This window comes from Pristiophorus japonicus, chromosome 13, assembly GCF_044704955.1.
Source record: "Pristiophorus japonicus isolate sPriJap1 chromosome 13, sPriJap1.hap1, whole genome shotgun sequence".
Classification (NCBI taxonomy): domain Eukaryota; kingdom Metazoa; phylum Chordata; class Chondrichthyes; family Pristiophoridae; genus Pristiophorus; species Pristiophorus japonicus.
In genome coordinates, this window is record NC_091989.1 from 51,808,736 (window position 1) to 51,827,934 (window position 19,199).

Consider the following 19,199-nt stretch of genomic DNA (forward strand, 5'->3'; position numbering starts at 1 on the left):
AGCAGCTAATGGGTATGATGTAATTGGCATCACGGAAACATGTCTCCAGGGTGACCAAGGCCTGGAACTCAACATCAAGGGGTATTCAACATTTTGAAAGGATAGACAGAAAGGAAAAGGAGGCGGGGTGGCATTGCTGGTTAAAGAGGAAATTAATGCAATAGTAAGAAAGGACATTAGCTTGGATGATGTGGAATCTGTATGGGTGGAGCTACGGAATACCAAGGAGCAGAAAACGCAAGTGAGAGTTGTGTACAGAGCACAAAACAGTAGTAGTAAGGTTGGGGACAGCATCAAACAATAAATTAGGGATGCATGCAATAAAGGTACAGCAGTTATCATGGGTGACTTTAATCTACATATTGATTGGGCTAACCATCTGGTAGCAATGCGGTGGAGGAGGATTTCCTGGAGCGTATTAGGATGGTTTTCTAGACCAATATGTCGAGGAACCAACTAGGGAGCTGGCCATCCTAGACTGGGTGATGTGTAATGAGAAAGGACTAATTAGCAATCTTGTTTTGTGAGGCCCCTTGGGGAAGAGTGACCATAACATGGTACAATTCTTTATTAAGATGGAGAGTGACACAGTTAATTCAGAAACTAGGATCCTGAACTTAAGGAAAGGTAACTTCGATGGTTTGAGGCATGAATTGGCTAGAATAGACTGGCAAATGATACTTAAAGGGTTGACAGTGGATAGGCAATGGCAAACATTTAAAGATCACATGGATGAACTTCAGCAATTGTACAGCCCTGTCTGGAGTAAAAATAAAACGGGGAAGGTGGCTCAACCGTGGCTAACAAGGGAAATTAAAGATAGTGTTAAATCCAAGGAAGAGGCATATAAATTAGCCAGAAAAAGCAGCAAACTTGAGGACTAGGAGAAATTTAGAATTCAGCAGAGGAGGACAAAGGGTTTAATTAAGATGGGGAAAACAGAGTACGAGAAGAAGCTTGCCGGGAATATAAAAACTGACTGCAAAAGCTTTATAGATATGTGAAGAGAAAAAGATTATTGAAGACAAACGTAGGTCCCTTGCAGTCGGATTCAGGTGAATTTATAATAGGGAACAAAGAAATGGCAGACCAATTGAACAAATATTTTGGTTCTGTCTTCACGAAGGAAGACACAAATAACCTTCCGGAAGTACTAGGGGACCGAGGGTCTAGTGAGAAGGGGGAACTGAAGGATATCCTTATTAGGCGGGAAATTGTGTTTGGGAAATTGATGGGATTGAAGGCCGATAAATCCCCGAGGCCTGATAGTCTGCATCTCAGAGTACTTAAGGAAGTGGCCCTAGAAATAGTGGATGCATTGGTGATCATTTTTCAACAGTCTATCGACTCTGGATCAGTCCCTATGGACTGGAGAATAACTAATATAACACCACTTTTTAAAAAAGGAGGGAGAGAGAAAGCGGGTAATTATAGACCGACATCAGTAGTGGGGAAAATGTTGGAATCAATTATTAAGGATGAAATAGCAGCGCATTTGGAAAGCAGTGACAGGATCAGTCCAATCAGCATGGATTTATGAAGGGGAAATCATGCTTGACAAATCTTCTGGAATTTTTTGAGGATGTAACTAGTAGAGTGGACAGAACAAGTGGATGTGGTGTATTTGGACTTTCAAAAGGCTTTTGACAAGGTTCCACACAAAAGATTGGTGTGCAAAATCAAAGCACATGGTATTGGGGGTAATATACTAACGTGGATAGAGAACTGGTTGGCAGACAGGAAGCAGAGAGTCGAGATAAACGGGTCCTTTTCAGAATGGCAGGCAGTGACCAGTGGAGTGCCGCAGGGCTCAGTGCTGGGACCCAGCTCTTTACAACATACATCAATGATTTAGATGAAGGAATTGAGTGTAATATCTCCAAGTTTGCAGATGACACTAAACTGGGTGGCAATGTGAGCTGTGAGGAGGACGGTAAGAGGCTGCAGGGTGACTTGGACAGGTTAGGTGAGTGGGCAAATGCATGGCAGATGCAGTATAATGTGGATAAATGTGAGGTTATCCACTTTGGGAGCAAAAACGCGAAGACAGAATATTATCTAAACGGCGGCAGATTAGGAAAAGGGGAGGTGTAACGAGACCTGGGTGTCATGGTTCATCAGTCATTGAAAGTTGGCATACAGGTACAGCAGGCGGTGAAGAAGGCAAATGGTATGTTGGTCTTCATAGCTAGGGGATTTGAGTATAGGAGCAGGGAAGTCTTACTGCAGTTGTACAGGGCCTTGGTGAGGCCTCACCTGGAATATTGTGTTCAGTTTTGGTCTCCTAATCTGAGGAAGGACGTTCTTGCTATTGGGGGAGTGCAGCGCAGGTTCACCAGACTGATTCCCAGGATGGCTGGACTGACATATGAGGAGAGACTGGATCAACTGGGCCTTTATACATTGGAGTTTAGAAGGATGAGAGGGGATCTCATAGAAACATATAAGATTCTGACGGGACGGGACGGGTTAGATGCGGGTAGAATGTCCCCGATGTTGGGGAAGTCCAGAACCAGGGGACACAGTCTTAGGATAAGGGGTAGGCCATTTAGGACTGAGATGAGGAGAAACTTCTTCACTCAGAGAGTTGTTAACCTGTGGAATTCCCTGCCGCAGAGAGTTGTTGATGCCAGTTCATCGGATATATTCAAGAGGGAGTTAGATATGGCCCTTACGGCTAAGGGGATCAAGGGGTATAGAGAGAATGCAGGAAAGGGGTACTGAGGGAATGCTCAGCCAAGATTTTATTGAATGGCGGTGCAGGCTCGAAGGACTGAATGGCCTACTCCTGCACCTATCTTCTATGTTTCTATGTTTCTATGAGAGAAAAGTGAATTAATGTTCCATTCCCCCAGCACTGACACATGACTTAGGTGAGAGCCAAAAGCATCAGCAACGAATAAGGTGAATATCAGATCTTTATCTTTTTGGAATGCTATAGCATGGCCCAATTAATCATCAAACAGTGAAGTTCAGAAGACAGCATGATTACAGTTTTCTTTTGGGTTCTAGTCTTAAATTAAGATAGGCACACACGAAATAGGTGAGAAATCTACAGACATGTTTTGGGAGAGGGATCATACAAGTCAATTATCTTTTTTGACCTTCCCTAATCCTTTCATATATATTTAAGACTATTGTACAGTGTATGTGGCCTGCCCAACGGAGCCGGTCAGGTGTGGTCAGTGCTTTGATGCTGGGGTTGTTGGCCTGAACGAGAACGCTGACGTTGGTGCGTCTATCCTCCCAGTGGATTTGCAGAATCTTGAGGAAGCAGCGCGGGTGGCACTTCCCCAGTGCTTTGAGGTGTCGACTATATATAGTCCACATCTCTGAGCCATATAGGAGGGCGGGTACCCTGTAGACAATACTGACCACACTCTACCAGCTCCGTTGGCCGGGCACATCGTCCGCATGCCCGACACGAGACTCCCTGAGTAAGCGCTTTGCTCGGAGCTCCTGCATGGTGGGCGGGCCTCAGGTGGGGAGGAGGGACATTTCGGGGGCACCCTCGGGGTGTCCTTGATAGGGTGTGGCATCCCCACCGGTACCTGGGGGTCCCTGGCCCAAGACCGCCCAGGGTGGAGAAGGAGCATCTGGGGAGGGGGAGGGGGGGGACTCGAGCACCTCGAGTCTCGTTGCGGAGAGCTTGCAGGAATCAAGCGCGGACAACGGAAGGAGCGTGCGGAAAACCAGACTGCCCACCCACCCTTTCCTTCAACTGCTGGCTGCCCCACTGTTTTATTTAACACCATCTTTGCAAACACTATTTTATCTCTTGAAACGTGCAATTTGAAGCCTAGATTTCCCAGGCGAGGAATTACAGACTTGCCATGGTTGGTTAAAACGCTGATCAGACCGCCTCCCTCTCAGCCTCCCTCCCGCACTGTGTTAATTAAAGGCAGTGATCTGACCAGCAGCCCCTCCCCTTCTCTAATTAATCACTGGGCCCTGGAACATCATGGGCTGCCCCGGCCTGTGTGAGAACACCACTGCAGGTCGGGGCTATAAATAGAGCTGGAGCACCGGGCCCTGGAACATTGTGGGCGAAGGTGCGGTGAATGAGGGTACGAGGGCCAGAAGAGCCGAGGGCCCAGGGGCAGCACGGGCCAGCCCACACTGCGATATGTGTGCGCACTAGGTCCGGGCAGCAGAGCAGGTCTCCAGTCGTCTTGGTTCAACCTTTGCCACTGGATAAAGGTCTATCTCTGTCGAGCCCGTGTGGTGGCTAATGTGCAACGGTCACCACACGTTAATAAAAATCCACGCATAGGCATCTTCCACCCCCTCAATTGGAGTTCAGGACTGGAACATCGGGTCCTTCATTGATACATTTGTGAACTCTTGTAGAAGCAAGTCAACCTCGTTTGAGGGACCGCCTATGATGATGGCCGCCCCACCTGTTAGAGACTGTAATTCCCACATTGGACTGTACAGTCACCTGAGTACTCACTTTTAGAGTGGAAGCAAATTTTCCTCGATTTCGAGGGACTGCCTATGAATGATGAATTACAGTGTATAGGGTTCATGGGAATGATGAGATGAAGAACAAGTTGAGTAAAATGTAGTGAAATTGCGATGCTTAAGAAAAGCTTATTGTTTAGGAATATGGAAGAGGGTATGGTAATCTTTTGTAAAATACAAGTAGGTTCTGCTTTAGCATTGATCAAAGATAGGTCAGGACTAGTCGCTGCTTCTTTATGTCTGTTTCAGCTCTCTGCAGCAGTATTTATGTGTCTGCCTCCCTATTCCCATCTGCATTATTTGCAAGATAATAAGCGTGTACTAGTGGATGATGGTGAAGGTGAGGAAAAGAAAGTGGTAACAACTGCCAAAGGAAGAAACAAAGCTACAGGCAAGGAAGAAATGTAAGATTCGTGTGCCTGAGAACAGGTAGGCCTGTGGAAAGAAACAATGGTGTAAGGACGTGCAACACCTTACCAGTGATTGTATGGATAACTTTAATGATTTTAAAGGAAAATAAAAAGGTTTATTGTGCTTTTTATCTTATAAATGCTATTCGTACAGCTAAATATTCAGTTTTGTCAGAAATAGAAATGGTGGCTGGCACCATTTAAAAAAATAAATTCAGCCGTGTGATTGGATGAAGTTGCAGTCTTTCAAGTCTTTGTTTTGTGTGGGACCTTTCAGCGAATCCGTTTGGTCAAGTTGGATGTTTGCTAATGAGACACGCATGGCACTAGTTCTTTTTCTGCTATCGACCCAGTTAATATGCTACAGTACGGTTTTAACGTGTGCAGTGAATGTTGTAATTTATAATTATAATAAAATGGTTTATCTTTTTAAATATTCTTATATAATAAGCATAGCTAATTATAAACATTACTTATATAATAAATGTAATAAATGATAACTATTGGGGCTAAAATTCCATACGAATTACTTACGGATCTGGCGAGGCCTCACAAAAGCTGTTTCTTGGCGCGCAATGCGTCTGCGCCGAAAACCAGCTTTTCCGATCTGTCAAGTTTTGGCTTGAGAGATCTTCCACATCCCAGCAGCCAGGACATTCGCGCGGGCGAGATTGGGCTATTTGCCCAACTCTTGCCCAGCGAATGTCCTTAAAACTCTTATGCCTGGTAAAAGCTGGCGCATAGCCCACTTTTACCAGCGTAAGAGCTTTAAAACATATAAAAATAAAATGTAAATACACAAATGTTAAAAACCCTGACCACTAAGGTAAGTTTATTTTAAATCCTATTAAAACACTTAGAAAAAAAATATATTTTTTGGATTTTTTTTAAGACATTTAATCAACTTTAATTTCAATTAATTTCAAATATGAGTTTAAAAATGTTTTTTATGTTGTGTTTAATGTGTTTGGGTCTTTTTTCTCATTGATAGCAATATGAACTCAGAGATACGGAGTTCTCATTACTATCAATGAGAATACTGTGCCGTGATTGGTTGTCCAGCTCCTACGAGCGAACCTTGAGGACGGGGGCACACTCCAAAGCGCAGGAAGAGAAGGCCTCCCACTGGAATCTCAGGCACCACCGGGACTACCAGGTACTTTCGTCAAAAAATTCTCGGGTAGGAGGCGTTCGTCCGAAGGAAGCCTCCAACCAGAATTTCAAGGGCCATTATTTTTTATGCAATAAACATATCTAATTATATAAATACAAGAATGGAAGAGGCTTGACCGAGGCTCAAGCCAATCTGCATAAACTTCTACTGCAATTCACTGTGGTTACTGCAGATGCTTTTTGGAAGAAAAATCCAGTGGCCAGAAATCAACGCTGGTGAATAAATAGAACATACTGGAAAAGTGCTATAAGATAATCAACCCATGCCTCTGCGGTATAAAGCTGCTGACCTTTTGGCTTGGTATGCATTTCCAGTGACTGGAGCACTTTGGCTTGGATAAGCGTGTTGATTCATGCAAACCCAAAAGGCAGGAAGCCAAGAGAGGGAACAGTTAGGTTTTGTTCATTGCTCAAGTCAAGATTGAATTAGACAGGTCAGGCTAGGCCGTGAAGTATCAGGGTTGACGAACCTGAGATCAGGGATGCTGTTGAGCATTGCTAGGACACATTAGGCAGTGTGGGAGAAACTTGGAGTAATTGGAAGATAGGATGAGTACGTTTCTGGATATTTGTTTGAGGTGGTGGGGATGTAGTGGAAGAGGGGTGTAGAGCTGTCATTGCAGCTATGTCTTGGAGTGTTTTTTTTCCCTTTGATATGATTGGGCAGAATTTTTTTGCTGTAATTTTTTGGTGAGAAAAGTTTTGGTGCAATATGATTGAAGACAGCGTAGGAAGGTTTTGCACAATATAATTGGTGAAAAACAAAAGTAGAATATGTCCAATTAGATAGCAGAAAAACATACAAGTTACATTCCCATAACCAGTGAGGAAGAAGACAATTACTCAGTATTCATGAATAAGAGAATTGACAGACTCTCATGACAGACACTCTACTCACACAGTACAGGTACAACTCGTTTTAATATTTAAATTTGATTTCCCACAGAAGAGCATCAAGGCTCATAATCACAGGCAACCTGCTGATTAGTGCCATTTTCCCTAAACACAAATCACAAATGGTTCGTCAGAGAACATAAACCAACCTTTAAAAAAAAAATCATTTTAAAGCACAGAAAAATCCCTCCTCTGAGTACCGTGGCAAAATGTCCATCTTCCTGAATGTGGGAATTCACTTGTGAACTACCCTCAGCAAAATCGCCACGTTACAACTGGACACAAGTGAGGTTTCTTCACTTTTGATTTTGACCCCATTTTTGCACCCTTGCCAGGGAGGGAGAAACAGGCTCCGTTGCAGAGAATGGCACGTGACATGTGCAGCATTAAGTTGATTCATTTTATAGATGTGTTACCGCTACCTATTGATTTATTGTTTTAATATCATTATTATATTTTATTGAAATCATTCCTAGTAAATTACTACGACCATGATCTTATCTCGGAGGCGGGGAGGGAGCTGAAGGGCAATTTTGCGGACAGGAAACCTGGAAGAATGGGTTTCCCTCAGGCCCGACCGAATTCAGCGGCAGGACCTGATTGACAATTTATTGTCTCTGTTATCCGGCTGAAGCCAGCCGGATTGAGAGGGTTCTGTGGGTCGTCCTTCAGCACCATCACCATCATAGGCGGTCCCTCATATTGAGGATGATTTGCTTCTACGCCAAAAAGGGATGAGTTCACAGGTGTTTCAATGAAGGTCCTAATATTCCAGGTCCCGAACTTTATCTTGAAGGGTGGAAGATGCCTGTGCGTGCCGGGTCGAGGCCGACTTCAGCACCAGGCCACAGCCGGGGTGTGGAGAGGAGAGAGGGAGGGATCGGAAAGCTGTAGGGCGCGGGGCGGGTGCTGAGATTGCAAGTGTCGGGTGGGGGTCGGATCCTGGGGGTGCCTGAAACAGGTGTACTGGATTCAGCAGGTAAGTGGAAAGACACTTACCTCCTTGGCCCAGCAGTCCTTGCCTACCTTTAGCTGCCAAGTTAATTTAACCCCGGCTGGCCAGGGTTAAATTTAAAATGGTAGTTAATTCTGAGGCATGCAGCCTCATTATAATATTTGAATGACCAGCCTGCTTCCTGTGAGTGGATTGGTTGCTCACCCCCCCCCTCCCGTCTTCATTAAACTGGAAGTGGGCGGGTTAGAGGCGGGTTTCAGATTTTTAACATGTTTACATTCCACCCGACCCAAACCTACCTGTTTTTAGCAGCTAAAATTCCCCGTGTGTTTTCAAAACTTAAAACATACTGCACAAAAGCAACTTCCAGGCCAAAGGGAATTATCTGTTAATGTCGACGTAAATCTAAATGACATGTTTCACCAAGCAAAGAAATGCTTAGGTAAACAGTACATTGGCATCAATCCTCCTCAACGTGGCTCAGCTTGTTGAGAACACTGCTATTCACCAGCTAACAAATATTGTTAATGTAGGACTGACACAAATCTCCTCTAATGAGCTGTAAGAAGCTTCACGAACATTTAGCTAAACAACAGCCTCAGAAATCATGTAATTTTGTTTTTGTGAGTCATGTGGAGACATTTTAAGTTGGCTGACCCTGTGCAAAATGATTTGGCTGAGAGCATGGAGCAGGAATAAGGGGTGGGGCAGCAAGACTACCGACTGATGTTTTAATTTTCAATTTTTCTAAATGCCAACAGGGCTAACTGAATGGTGAGTTAATTCATTCATCAGAGTTGTAATGTTAAAAAAGTGTGCAGTTTCTTCATTGACACAGTTGGAGATTTATTCTCAATGAGGTAAATGGCATTTAAGGGTTATTGCAACCCCTATTCAGCAAATGCAGACAAGCAGACAGCCATGACAGCCATGTTCTAGCAAACAGCTGGCCCCTCGTGAGGCCAAGAAATCATCTCAGATTGGGATGCATTGATTCCCCTATATTGGATCGGATTTTGCTCTCAGCTGCGAAGTTCATCACACTTGCATTTGTCCATAGACTTTCTCTGCGCTTTTGCATTGGAAGTTCCTGTCAATTATCAAAAAAACACAGCGATCTACAGGCGATCTGGGATCTGTGTGAACAGGGAAAGCAACAGATGCCTCCTTAACCAATCAGATTAAGGAATTGGGATTGGGGTGCAGACTGAACCATGAAGTGTCAGTTGGAATATTAATTCAATGTCAAATCAGATAAAGAAAACTGAATAAAGAGAGGGAAAGAAAGATTGGATTAAGAGAGAGAGATAAAACAGACAGAAAAAAGTAAAAAAAATTATGTTTACTTGCATCATTTAAAAAAAAAATCCCACAATGATTAAAATCTGAAGGAATGAGACAACACACTTGTAAAAGCCAACTTTTAGTGCCAGGAAGGTTGTTTAGCATTAAGACGCCTTTAAAAGGGTAATTCCACTGCAATGGACATTCTAACTTTTCTGGTGAGTTTAGTCTGTACCTATGAGGTAAGTACAACTTCACACCATTCGATGTACTTGAATGACGAGTATCTTGGTGCGATGCCATTTTCGGGAACTTTATGGAGGAATGTCGCATCTTGGACAACAACAGATTTTTGCGCTTAAATGTGCGTGTGCGGTCGCTGGAAGTTGCTGTCAGATTGCCACATAAACGTGGTGAGCGCTGTTAGCCTACAGCAAAATCCGCCCATTAACTAAAGCTGCTCCCCCCAGCTGCCCTCAACTCAGTGGCATTACCCCTCCCTACCTCTGTAACCTCCTCCAGCCCTACAACCTTCTGAGAGCTCTGCGCTCCTCCAATTCTTGCACATCCCTGATTTTCTTCACCCAACTATTGGTGCCCATGCCTTCAGCTGCCTAGGCCTTAAGCTCTGCAATTCCCTCCCTAAATCTCTGCCCCTCTACTTCTCTCTCCTCCTTTAAGATGCTCTTTAAAACCTACCTCTGACCAAGCTTTTGGTCATCTGTCCTGATATCATCTTCTGTGGCTTGGTGTAAAACTTTTGTTTGATAATTGCTCCTGAGAAGCTTCTTGGGACGTTTTACTATGTTAAATACACTATATAAATGCAAGCTGATATTATCTATGCCAAATAGTCACTTTGACAGTGCGCCATAATATTTCTTTTTCTGTGTTGTAATATTTCCTCAGCACAGAATGGCTTTTAGTTTTGTAAATAATTAGTTTAAATTTATAGCTATTCCTTCTGCCATGTTCTGTGGGAGTTGCCGAAAAGAATTGCACACCTGGATGTTAATAAGCTAGCTGCCTATAATGTTTTATAGTTGATTTCTAACTACAAGTTTTGCTTGATGTTATACACAGAGAACTCCATTCTTTTAAAGTCTTGCACTGCATACTGGTTTCCAAAGTGGCAAGTGCTCAGGATGCCCTCATCTATATCTTTGTCATCGCCAGATTATTCCAATGCTCTCCTGGTCAGCCTCTTATTATCCACCCTCCATATACTTGAGTTCATCCAAATCTCTGCTGCCTATATTCTGTCCTGTATCAAATCCCGCTCACCCATCACCCCTGTCCTCACTGATCTAAATTGACCCCTGGTTCCCCAATGCCTCAAATTTCAAATCCTCCCCCCTTCCTTTGCCCCACAATTGGTGCCTGTGCCTTCAACTGTCAAGGTCCCATGATCTGGAATCTCCTCCCTAAACCCATTTACCTTTGCACCTCCTTGTCCTTAAAACCCACCTCTTTGACCAAACTGTTGGTCACTTCTCCTCATAGCTCCTTCTTCGGCTCAGTGTCCATTTCTCTTTCTTGATCATATCTCTGTGAAGCATCTTTGGATGCTTTCTATGTTAAAGGTGTTTTATGAATGCAAATGTTGGTGTTGTTGTGAAGTCAGTCTAATTGTAATTGCCATTCTGTGAAATAAAGCAACATCTTGATTCATACCAGGCTTTATCTCAACAGATGTTGCTGGCTCAGCCTTCAGAGATATTGATGAAGTGAAAACATGAGTATTCAGTTCAGATCACAAAGGGATGCAGTTATTACAAAATGAAAGGTAAATTATTTAATGTATGTGCTTTGGTTTTCTGCTTATCTGATGATTGTAGTGCAGCCAATTAGGTGAAGTCACTCTGATACCAAGTGAAAGTTATTTTTATCCACACTCGGCTGACTCTCATGATGGAGATTGCATGAGCATTGAGGAAGGTAAGATACTAATGCAGAAACACACATAGAATATGTTTAAGAACTGGCCAGATTATTACTGGAAAGTCAAATTCCTATTCCCCTGTGATACTTGTCCACCAACATTCATGTTTAGGAAACTGCTGCTAGTGATGTCCACAACCTCCAATACGTATGTCCAGTTTACTTTCCTCAGTTGGTACTGATAATTGTTTTGCGTCATTGCGCTGATAGGCTGGAAATGTAACCCACATTCGGAATGCAGGTGAAATGGCAATAGTTGCAGTGAATGAAATTAGCGTTGAGAAGGTGTTTTTCATCCCTGTGTCCAGTTAGGGCTGAAAATTGGGGTGCACAACTTACCGTCCCATTCCTGCCTGCTGATCCCGTCCTTACCTGACAGCCGTTCAGCAGATTTGCAGGATAGCTGTTGGGAGCAGGAACCCTGGCTAATTTTACTGTTCTTTAGCCCAGGGTGTTGAGACCAGTTCTAGTGTATCAACTGCTGCCCCTTCTGTGCTCAGCTGTGTAAATCAGCATACATTGGGAAACATATTTCAGACCTTCTGGTATAGCTTTGTGATACAGAAGGCAGTGTCTTTACTCATAGGCTCATTAGAGAAGGAAGTAAGAATTTCAAAATTTCACAATGATAAGCATTCAAGAAACTGATTTACTGCAAATCAATTGCCTAAAAGTGAATAAACTGTTTATGAAAAGTTGCTACATTTTTTTTTTGCCATACTCACCAAGGAATGTGAGAATCTGTAGCCTCATCCCTTTGTGTGCGATTAGAAATGGTGATATCTTTTCTGAAAGGAAAATATAAAACTCAGAACCTTATTGACCAACAGCAATTTTTCAGAGTATCACCAGAACCGGAAGCCATTTAGACTCTAATGAATGTGCAGACTATCCTTCTCCATATTTAGGTATGATTTAAAGAAGAATAGCTTAGATGTGTATAATGGAGAATCTTGTGTGTGATGGAATTGGTCTAATATTCTGCTGCCAGTATAAGGAATCAGATCTTGTAATGTAAGCGCAGTAAGCCAGCTCCTGGAGGTTGGGCTCTCGAAATCCAAATCAAACACATGCCAGTAATTATGAACAATCTTCCTCCCCCTCTCCAGCTTCCTCCTCTACTCTCTCCCTCTTCCCGCTCGTCTTTTCTCCCTACTCCCGTCATCAACCTCCTATTTCATGTCCTGCCTTTGTTGAATGTGGCTCCATGGCTCAGTGGGTAACATGCTCGCCTCTGAGTCAGAAGGTTGTGGGTTCATAGTACCACTGCAGACACTTGAGCACAAAATCTAGGCTGACACTCCAGTGTAGTAGTGTGGGAGTGCTGCATTGTCGAGGTCTCGTCTACCTCTGAGGTGGATGTAAAAGATCCCATGGCACTATTTGAAGAAGAGCAGGGGAGTTCTACCTGGTGCCCTAGTCAATATTTATCTTTGAACCAACATCACTAAAACAGATTATCTGTCATTATTACATTGCTGTTTGTGTCACCTTGCTGTGTGCAAATTGGCTGCAGTGCTTTAGGACTTCCTGAGGCCATGAAAGGCGCTATATAAATGCTTCCTTTTTTGGTTCAATTCTCTCTCCGCCCATTGATCCTACTTGACATAAAAAGTGCCCTTGTTCTTGTCGAAAGCATAAAATAAAAGTTTAAAATGAAAGTATAAAAATAAGGACTGAATTAAGTTTAAATTTGCTTTTCCAATTATCCCTTTCCCGAATGGGACTGAAGATAGACAAGTCCCCTGGTCCTGATGAAATACATCCCAGGGTATTAAAAGAGATGGCTGAAGTTATAGCTGATGCATTCGTTATAATCTACCAAAATTCTCTGGACTCTGGGGAGGTATCAGCGGATTGGAGAGCAGCTAATGTAACGCCTCTGTTTAAAAAAGGGGGCAGGCAAAAGACAGGTAACTATAGGCCGGTTAGTTTAACATCTGTAGTGAGGAAAATGCTTGAAACTATCATTAAGGAAGAAATAGTGGGACATCTAGATAGGAATAGTGCAATCAAGCAGACGCAGCATGGATTCATGAAAGGGAAATCATGTTTAACTAACTTACTGGAATTCTTTGAGGATATAACGAGCATGGTGGATAGAGGTGTACCGATGGATGTGGTGTATTTAGATTTCCAAAAGGCATTCGATAAGGTGCCAGACAAAAGGTTACTACAGAAGATAAAGGTACGCGGAGTCAGAGGAAATGTATTAGCATGGATAGAGAATTGGCTGGCGAACAGAAAGCAGAGAGTCGGGATAAATGGGTCCTTTTCCGGTTGGAAATTAGTGGTTAGTGGTGTGCCACAGGGATCAGTGCCGGGACCACAACTGTTTACAATATACATAGATGACCTAGAAGAGGGGACAGAGTGTAGTGCAACAAAATTTGCAGATGACACTAAGATTAGTGGGAAAGCGGGTTGTGTAGAGGACTCAGAGAGACTGCAAGGAGATTTGGATAGGTTAAGCGAATGGGCTAAGGTTTGGCAGATGGAATACAATGTTGGAAAGTGTGAGGTCATCCACCTTGGGAAAAAAAACAGTAAAAGGGAATATTATTTGAATGGGGAGAAATTACAACATGCTGTGGTGCAAAGGGACCTGGGGGTCCTTGTGCATGATTCCCAAAAGGTTAGTTTGCAGGTGCAGCAGATAATCAGGAAGGCAAATGGAATATTGGCCTTCATTGCGAAAGGGATGGAGTACAAAAGCAGGGAGGTCTTGCTGCAACTGTATAAGGTATTGGTGAGGCTGCACCTGGAGTACTGCGTGCAGTTTTTGTCACCTTACTTAAGGAAGGACATACTAGCTTTGGAAGGGGTACAGAGACGATTCACTAGGTTGATTCCAGAAATGAGGGGGTTACCTTATGATGATAGATTGAGTAGACTGGGTCTTTACTCCTTGGAGTTCAGAAGGATGAGGGGTGATCTTATAGAAACATTTAAAATAATGAAAGGGATAGACAAGATAGAGGCAGAGAGGTTGTTTCCATTGGTGGGGGAGACCAGAACTAGGGGGCACAGCCTCAAAATACGGAGGAGCCAATTTAAAACCGAGTTGAGAAAAAATGTCTTCTCCCAGAGGGTTGTGAATCTGTGGAATTCTCTGCCCAAGGAAGCAGTTGAGGCTAGCTCATTGAATGTTTTCAAGTCAAAGATAGATAGATTTTTAACCAATAAGGGAATTAAGGGTTACGGGGAGAGGGCAGGTAAGTGGAGCTGAGTCCACGACCAGATCAGCCATGATCTTATTGAATGGCGGGGCAGGCTCGAGGGGCTAGATGGCCTACTCCTGTTCCTAATTCTTATGTTCTTATGTTCTTCCCTACTACCTAACTGAAAACTAGACTTGGTCTTGATTCCATGGGGTAGCTCTCGTCTTTGTGCGATAGTGTAAAACAGGGAATAGTGAATCGCTCCTGATTTTACATCGCTCCCGATTATTTTATTTCCATTGAAGTCAACAGGAGAAATGTAAATTGGGCTGCTTACTTGCTCTCACCTGTTTTACACTATTGCACAAAGTCAAGATCTGCCCCCCATGTGGATATTGAATAATATCTAGATAATTTTCAACATCTAGTATGCATTGCTTGTCCATCCCACTGAATCATAATAAAAAATATTCAAAATCCGAAGGAATTTTTGCATTATGCTTGCAGCTGATTGGTTCCTATATAAATGCCATTTTCATAACTTTTTTCAAAACAATATTTCAAATTATTTCTGCTGCCATCTCTGTTTCCTTAGCAACTAAAACATTTGCTATGAAAAATAATGGGCTCAATTTTCCCCAATGCCGTTTTTTGGCATTTTGCCAGAGTTATGCCTGTTTTTTTTGCCCCGAACTGGTTACGCGTAGGGGCGTCATGAGCCAGGTGGCGAGGCCATTCAGTATATTAATGACTGAGCTCGATAGATTTTTGTCTCCCAGTAGCCAACTCTGCCCTTCTGGCTGCTGCTGAAACATGGCAGATATAGCGCTCTCGCGTAGGATGAACGCATTATCAGTGGTCCCAGAGTATCTTGCATCAACTGACATGATGAGATGCATGGCGTCACACACGAATTGCACATTAACGGAGTGGAAGCCTTTTCTGTTCCTGTATGTCTCAGAATCCTCCAAAGGAGCTTGCAAGGCGATGTGGGTACAATCAATGCAGCCCTATACCTTTGGGAAGCCAGCAATCCTGGAGAAGCTCAGGGCTCTTTCACGCATTGCCTGTGTGGTCATGGGGAACTTTATGTAGTCATTCCTCTGGGCATATAGTGCAGCAGTCATCTGACGAATGCAGATAGGTATTGCATGTTGAGAAATGACGCAGATATCCCCAGTTGTGGCCTGGAATGATCCAGATGCATGGATTGAAAGTGCAGCTGTAACCTTCACTTCAACTGACAAAGCAATCCTCCTGACGCTTCCAGGTTGCAGGTCTGCTTTTACTAACTCACAGATCTCAGTTATAACCTTTTTGCGGAAACTCAGCCTTCTGACACTGTCTGCATCACTCAGGTGCAGGTATGAACGCCTGTCTCGATATACCCAACGTGGGTAAGACCTCCTGCCCATCACCCTACGTGTTCTGAAGTTCCTCATGTGATGACGTCGAATCAAATGTCTCCTCCTCCGCACCTTCATGTAGAAGACTTGCACATGGTATGGCATTGTCAGTATTGCCCCCATGATTAAATTGTACCTTTGCAACAAGTTCTGGCAGGACAAGCTTCTTTGTTGTCTCTCTCCCCAAGATCGACGCCCTAGTATGGACCACACCCAGGTCTGAGCATGTGTAATGGGCTTACTTAGATCGGGAACCCCCCCGCACCCCACTGGGCTTTATTTGATGCTGCTGCTTAGTGTAACGGTTCTCATCCCTTCAGTTCAGCTTCCACCCCACCCACCCACACTCCCCCTCACCCGGGCTTCTTTTCAAGCTGGGCCCCTGTGTCCGGGTGAAGGACCGATTCTGTTGGCCGACGCTCCGGCCCTCGAGCCCGCTTTGGAGACGCTCGGTGGTGGCGTGGCACTTTAAAAAAAAACTTAAAGAATTGCATGAAACTTCCATTCTCTGCATTTTCAGTTGGAAAAATTTAAGCACAATGGCATCTTTCTGCGCCGATTTTTTGATGTGCATTGGTTTTTCTTAAGTGCCCAGAAGGTTGTTTGGAGTGGTCACATACGCCGTCCTGGGAGAAATGCAAGTTGACCAAACTTGCATAATTGTGAAAAACTGGTGCAGACATGAGGTAACGCCCCCTATGATGCAAAAAAAACGAACCTAAAAAATCGTAACTAACTGAGTTACGCTGGCACACAATCTTTGGGGAAACTTAGATTTTTAAATTTAGGCCAAAAAAAGTGTCATGCGCCAAAAAAACGATGCAAATCACTGGGGAAAATTTAACCCAATGTTTCGAACATAATAAACTCAATGCATTTTTTTTCACAATAACATGATATGAGCAAATTGTCATCTGCATTTTTGAATGCTTTGAAAAGCCTATGGTGTGAATTCATCAGTGTGTGGGATGACATTGTGAACTGTGGACCAACTGCAAGTTTTAGTCTGATTGTCTCGAGATAATCTGTGCAGTAGTGGAACCTCTCAACCCTTTTAAAACCTGACATCAGATGAATCATGAACTTTGGAACCTTTTTGAGATAAGCGTTGACAGCAAAAGTTATTTTCAGAGGTTCAATTTTTGACAGAGAGATGGGGGTGAGACAGCAAAAGAGATAGAGGGACAGACTGAGACATTTACAGCATAAACACATAGAATTTTATAGAATTTGGAAAATGGTCACTAAACCTACCCATAAAATTGGCTTAAATAATGTTAGTAGTGCCTTGGGCTTTTGTTGGAAATATCCAGGTACTCCTTTAGGCAAGGGACTTTAGGCACTTCTCAAAACATTCATGTGCAATTAACAAGTGGTAAGTTATTACTATAACAGCTATTACATCTGTGAAGCTGTAAAGCAGTAATGCGTGCCTGCTGCCCGTTGTCTCAGCTTGCTAAGTTGCAGTGAAGGGAAAATGCTGTTGCATTAAGGCTGTAGCAGAGCCAAGCTAAACATCACGCCCACACGTCATGGAAGATCTTCTAGTGTTTTGTTTGTTTATTTTTATTATTGAGCATTGAATATATTTTAAATCAGCTGCCACCTGACATCTAAGAATTGTTTGTGAATTGTCCTCTGTTCATTGCACTGTTGGAAACCTGTGATTCCTACTGTAATTATTAAATGGTTGATTTACTTGTGTACTTTCTTGTGGTTGGCTGACAATTAATAGATTAATGGGTGATACGGCCCAGGATATGATAGATCACACCAGAACTGTTACAGAAAAGTATGAGGAAAACATTTTTACCAGAACAAATTGCTCTGCCTACTTCTCCTTGATAATGATGTTTTTAATGAAAGCAGAGACTGTTTTGATCAATATTGACATAAAAATAAAACAAGACTGTGACTGGTGCACATGATAATCTAATAAACCCCTTCAAACCCTCTCACCATGGTTAGGGGAAGAAGGGGGTAGGTCCAGGGCAAGAGAGACCCAAGAAAACAACAACAATAAAATGAACTCACCTTTATGGGCCTCACCTAGCCCCAGTTACTCTTGCCTCCAGGCTGGCCTGGCGGGAAGCCATGACGGTTTCCCTGCGTAGGCCTACGGTTAAAATTGAAGTCTGGATCCGATGACATAATGGGAGCTTGATCTGCAAATTTCAAGAAGGACCCCACTGCCTTTTGGTGTGTGTCCCAATCACCTGCTCAATAGAGGAGGTTAAAATTATAACCCACGGGATGTCAGCGTGATTGGCAGGGCTAAGTCATTGCGGCCATTTTAACTGTCCACCTGTAACTTATAGATAATGGTGTTCCCATGCACCTGCTGCCCTTGTCCTTCTAGGTGGTAGAGGTCACGGGTTTGGGAGGTGCTGTCGGAGAAGCTTTGGCGAGTTGCTGCAGTGCATCTTGTAGATGATACACACTGCAGCCACAGTGCACCAGTGGTGGAGGGAGTGAATGTTTAAGGTGGTGGATGGGGAGCCAATCAAGTGGGCTGCTTTGTCCTGGCTGATGTTGAGCTTCTTGAGTGTTGTTGGAGCTTCACTCATTCAGGCAAGTGGAGAGTATTCCGTCATACTGCTGCCTTGTGCCTTGAAGATGGTGGTAAGGCTTTAGGGGTCAGGAGGTGGGATACTTGCTGCAGAATACCCACCCAGCCTCTGACCTGCTCTTGTTGCCACATCTAGTTGTCACATCGTCCGCATGCCTGATATGGCCTGAAACAAGTGTTCTACTCGGAGCTTCGACGTGGTAAGAGAGCCCCAGGTGGGCAGAGGAAACGCTTCAAGGACAACCTCAAAGCCTCCTTGAAAAAGTGCAAAATTCCCACTGACACCTGGGATTCCCTGGCCCAAGACTGCCTAAAGTGGAGGAAAAGCATTCGGGAAAGCGCTGAACACCGAGAGTTTCATCACCAAGAGCAAGCTGAAGCCAAGTGTCGACTGTGCAAGGAGCACATGGCAACCCAGGCACCCCACCCACCCGTTCCTCCAACCACCATCTACCCCACCTGTGACAGAGACTGTTGGTCACGCATTGGACTCTTCAGTTATCTGAGAACTCATTTTTAGCGTAGAAGCAAGTCATCCTCGACTCTGAGGGACTGCCTAAGGAGTAAGAAGATTTAGGTGGTTTGTCCAGTTAAGTTTTTGGTCAATGGTGACCCTCAGGATGTCGATGGAGGATTCAGTGATGGTAATGCCATTGAATGTCATGGGACGATGGTTGGACTCCCACTTGTTACAGATAGTCATCGCCTGGCACTTGCATGGCGTGAATGTTACTTGCCACTTATCAGACCAAGCGTGCATGTTGTCCATGTCTTGCTGCATGTGGGCATGGACTACTCCATTATCTGAGGAGTTGCGAATCGAACTGAACACTGCAATCATCAGCGAGCATCCCCACTTCTGACCTTATGATAGAAGGAAGGTAATTGATGAAGCAGCTGAAGATGGTTGGGCCTAGGATAGTGCCCTGAGGAACTCCTGCA

General features: G+C 43.8%; 1 protein-coding gene across 1 annotated transcript in view; it reads right to left on the reverse strand.

Moving 5' to 3' along the window:
- The window catches only part of LOC139278561 (laminin subunit beta-4-like), a 142,282-nt gene extending 130,377 nt beyond the window's left edge, over nt 1–11,905 (reverse strand). Inside the window, exon 1 of the mRNA XM_070897469.1 lies at nt 11,847–11,905. Within this exon, the coding sequence (XP_070753570.1) occupies nt 11,847–11,874 (28 nt within the window). The 5' untranslated portion in view covers nt 11,875–11,905. The remainder of the gene's footprint in view (nt 1–11,846) is intronic.
- Between the last annotated feature and the right edge of the window lie 7,294 nt (nt 11,906–19,199).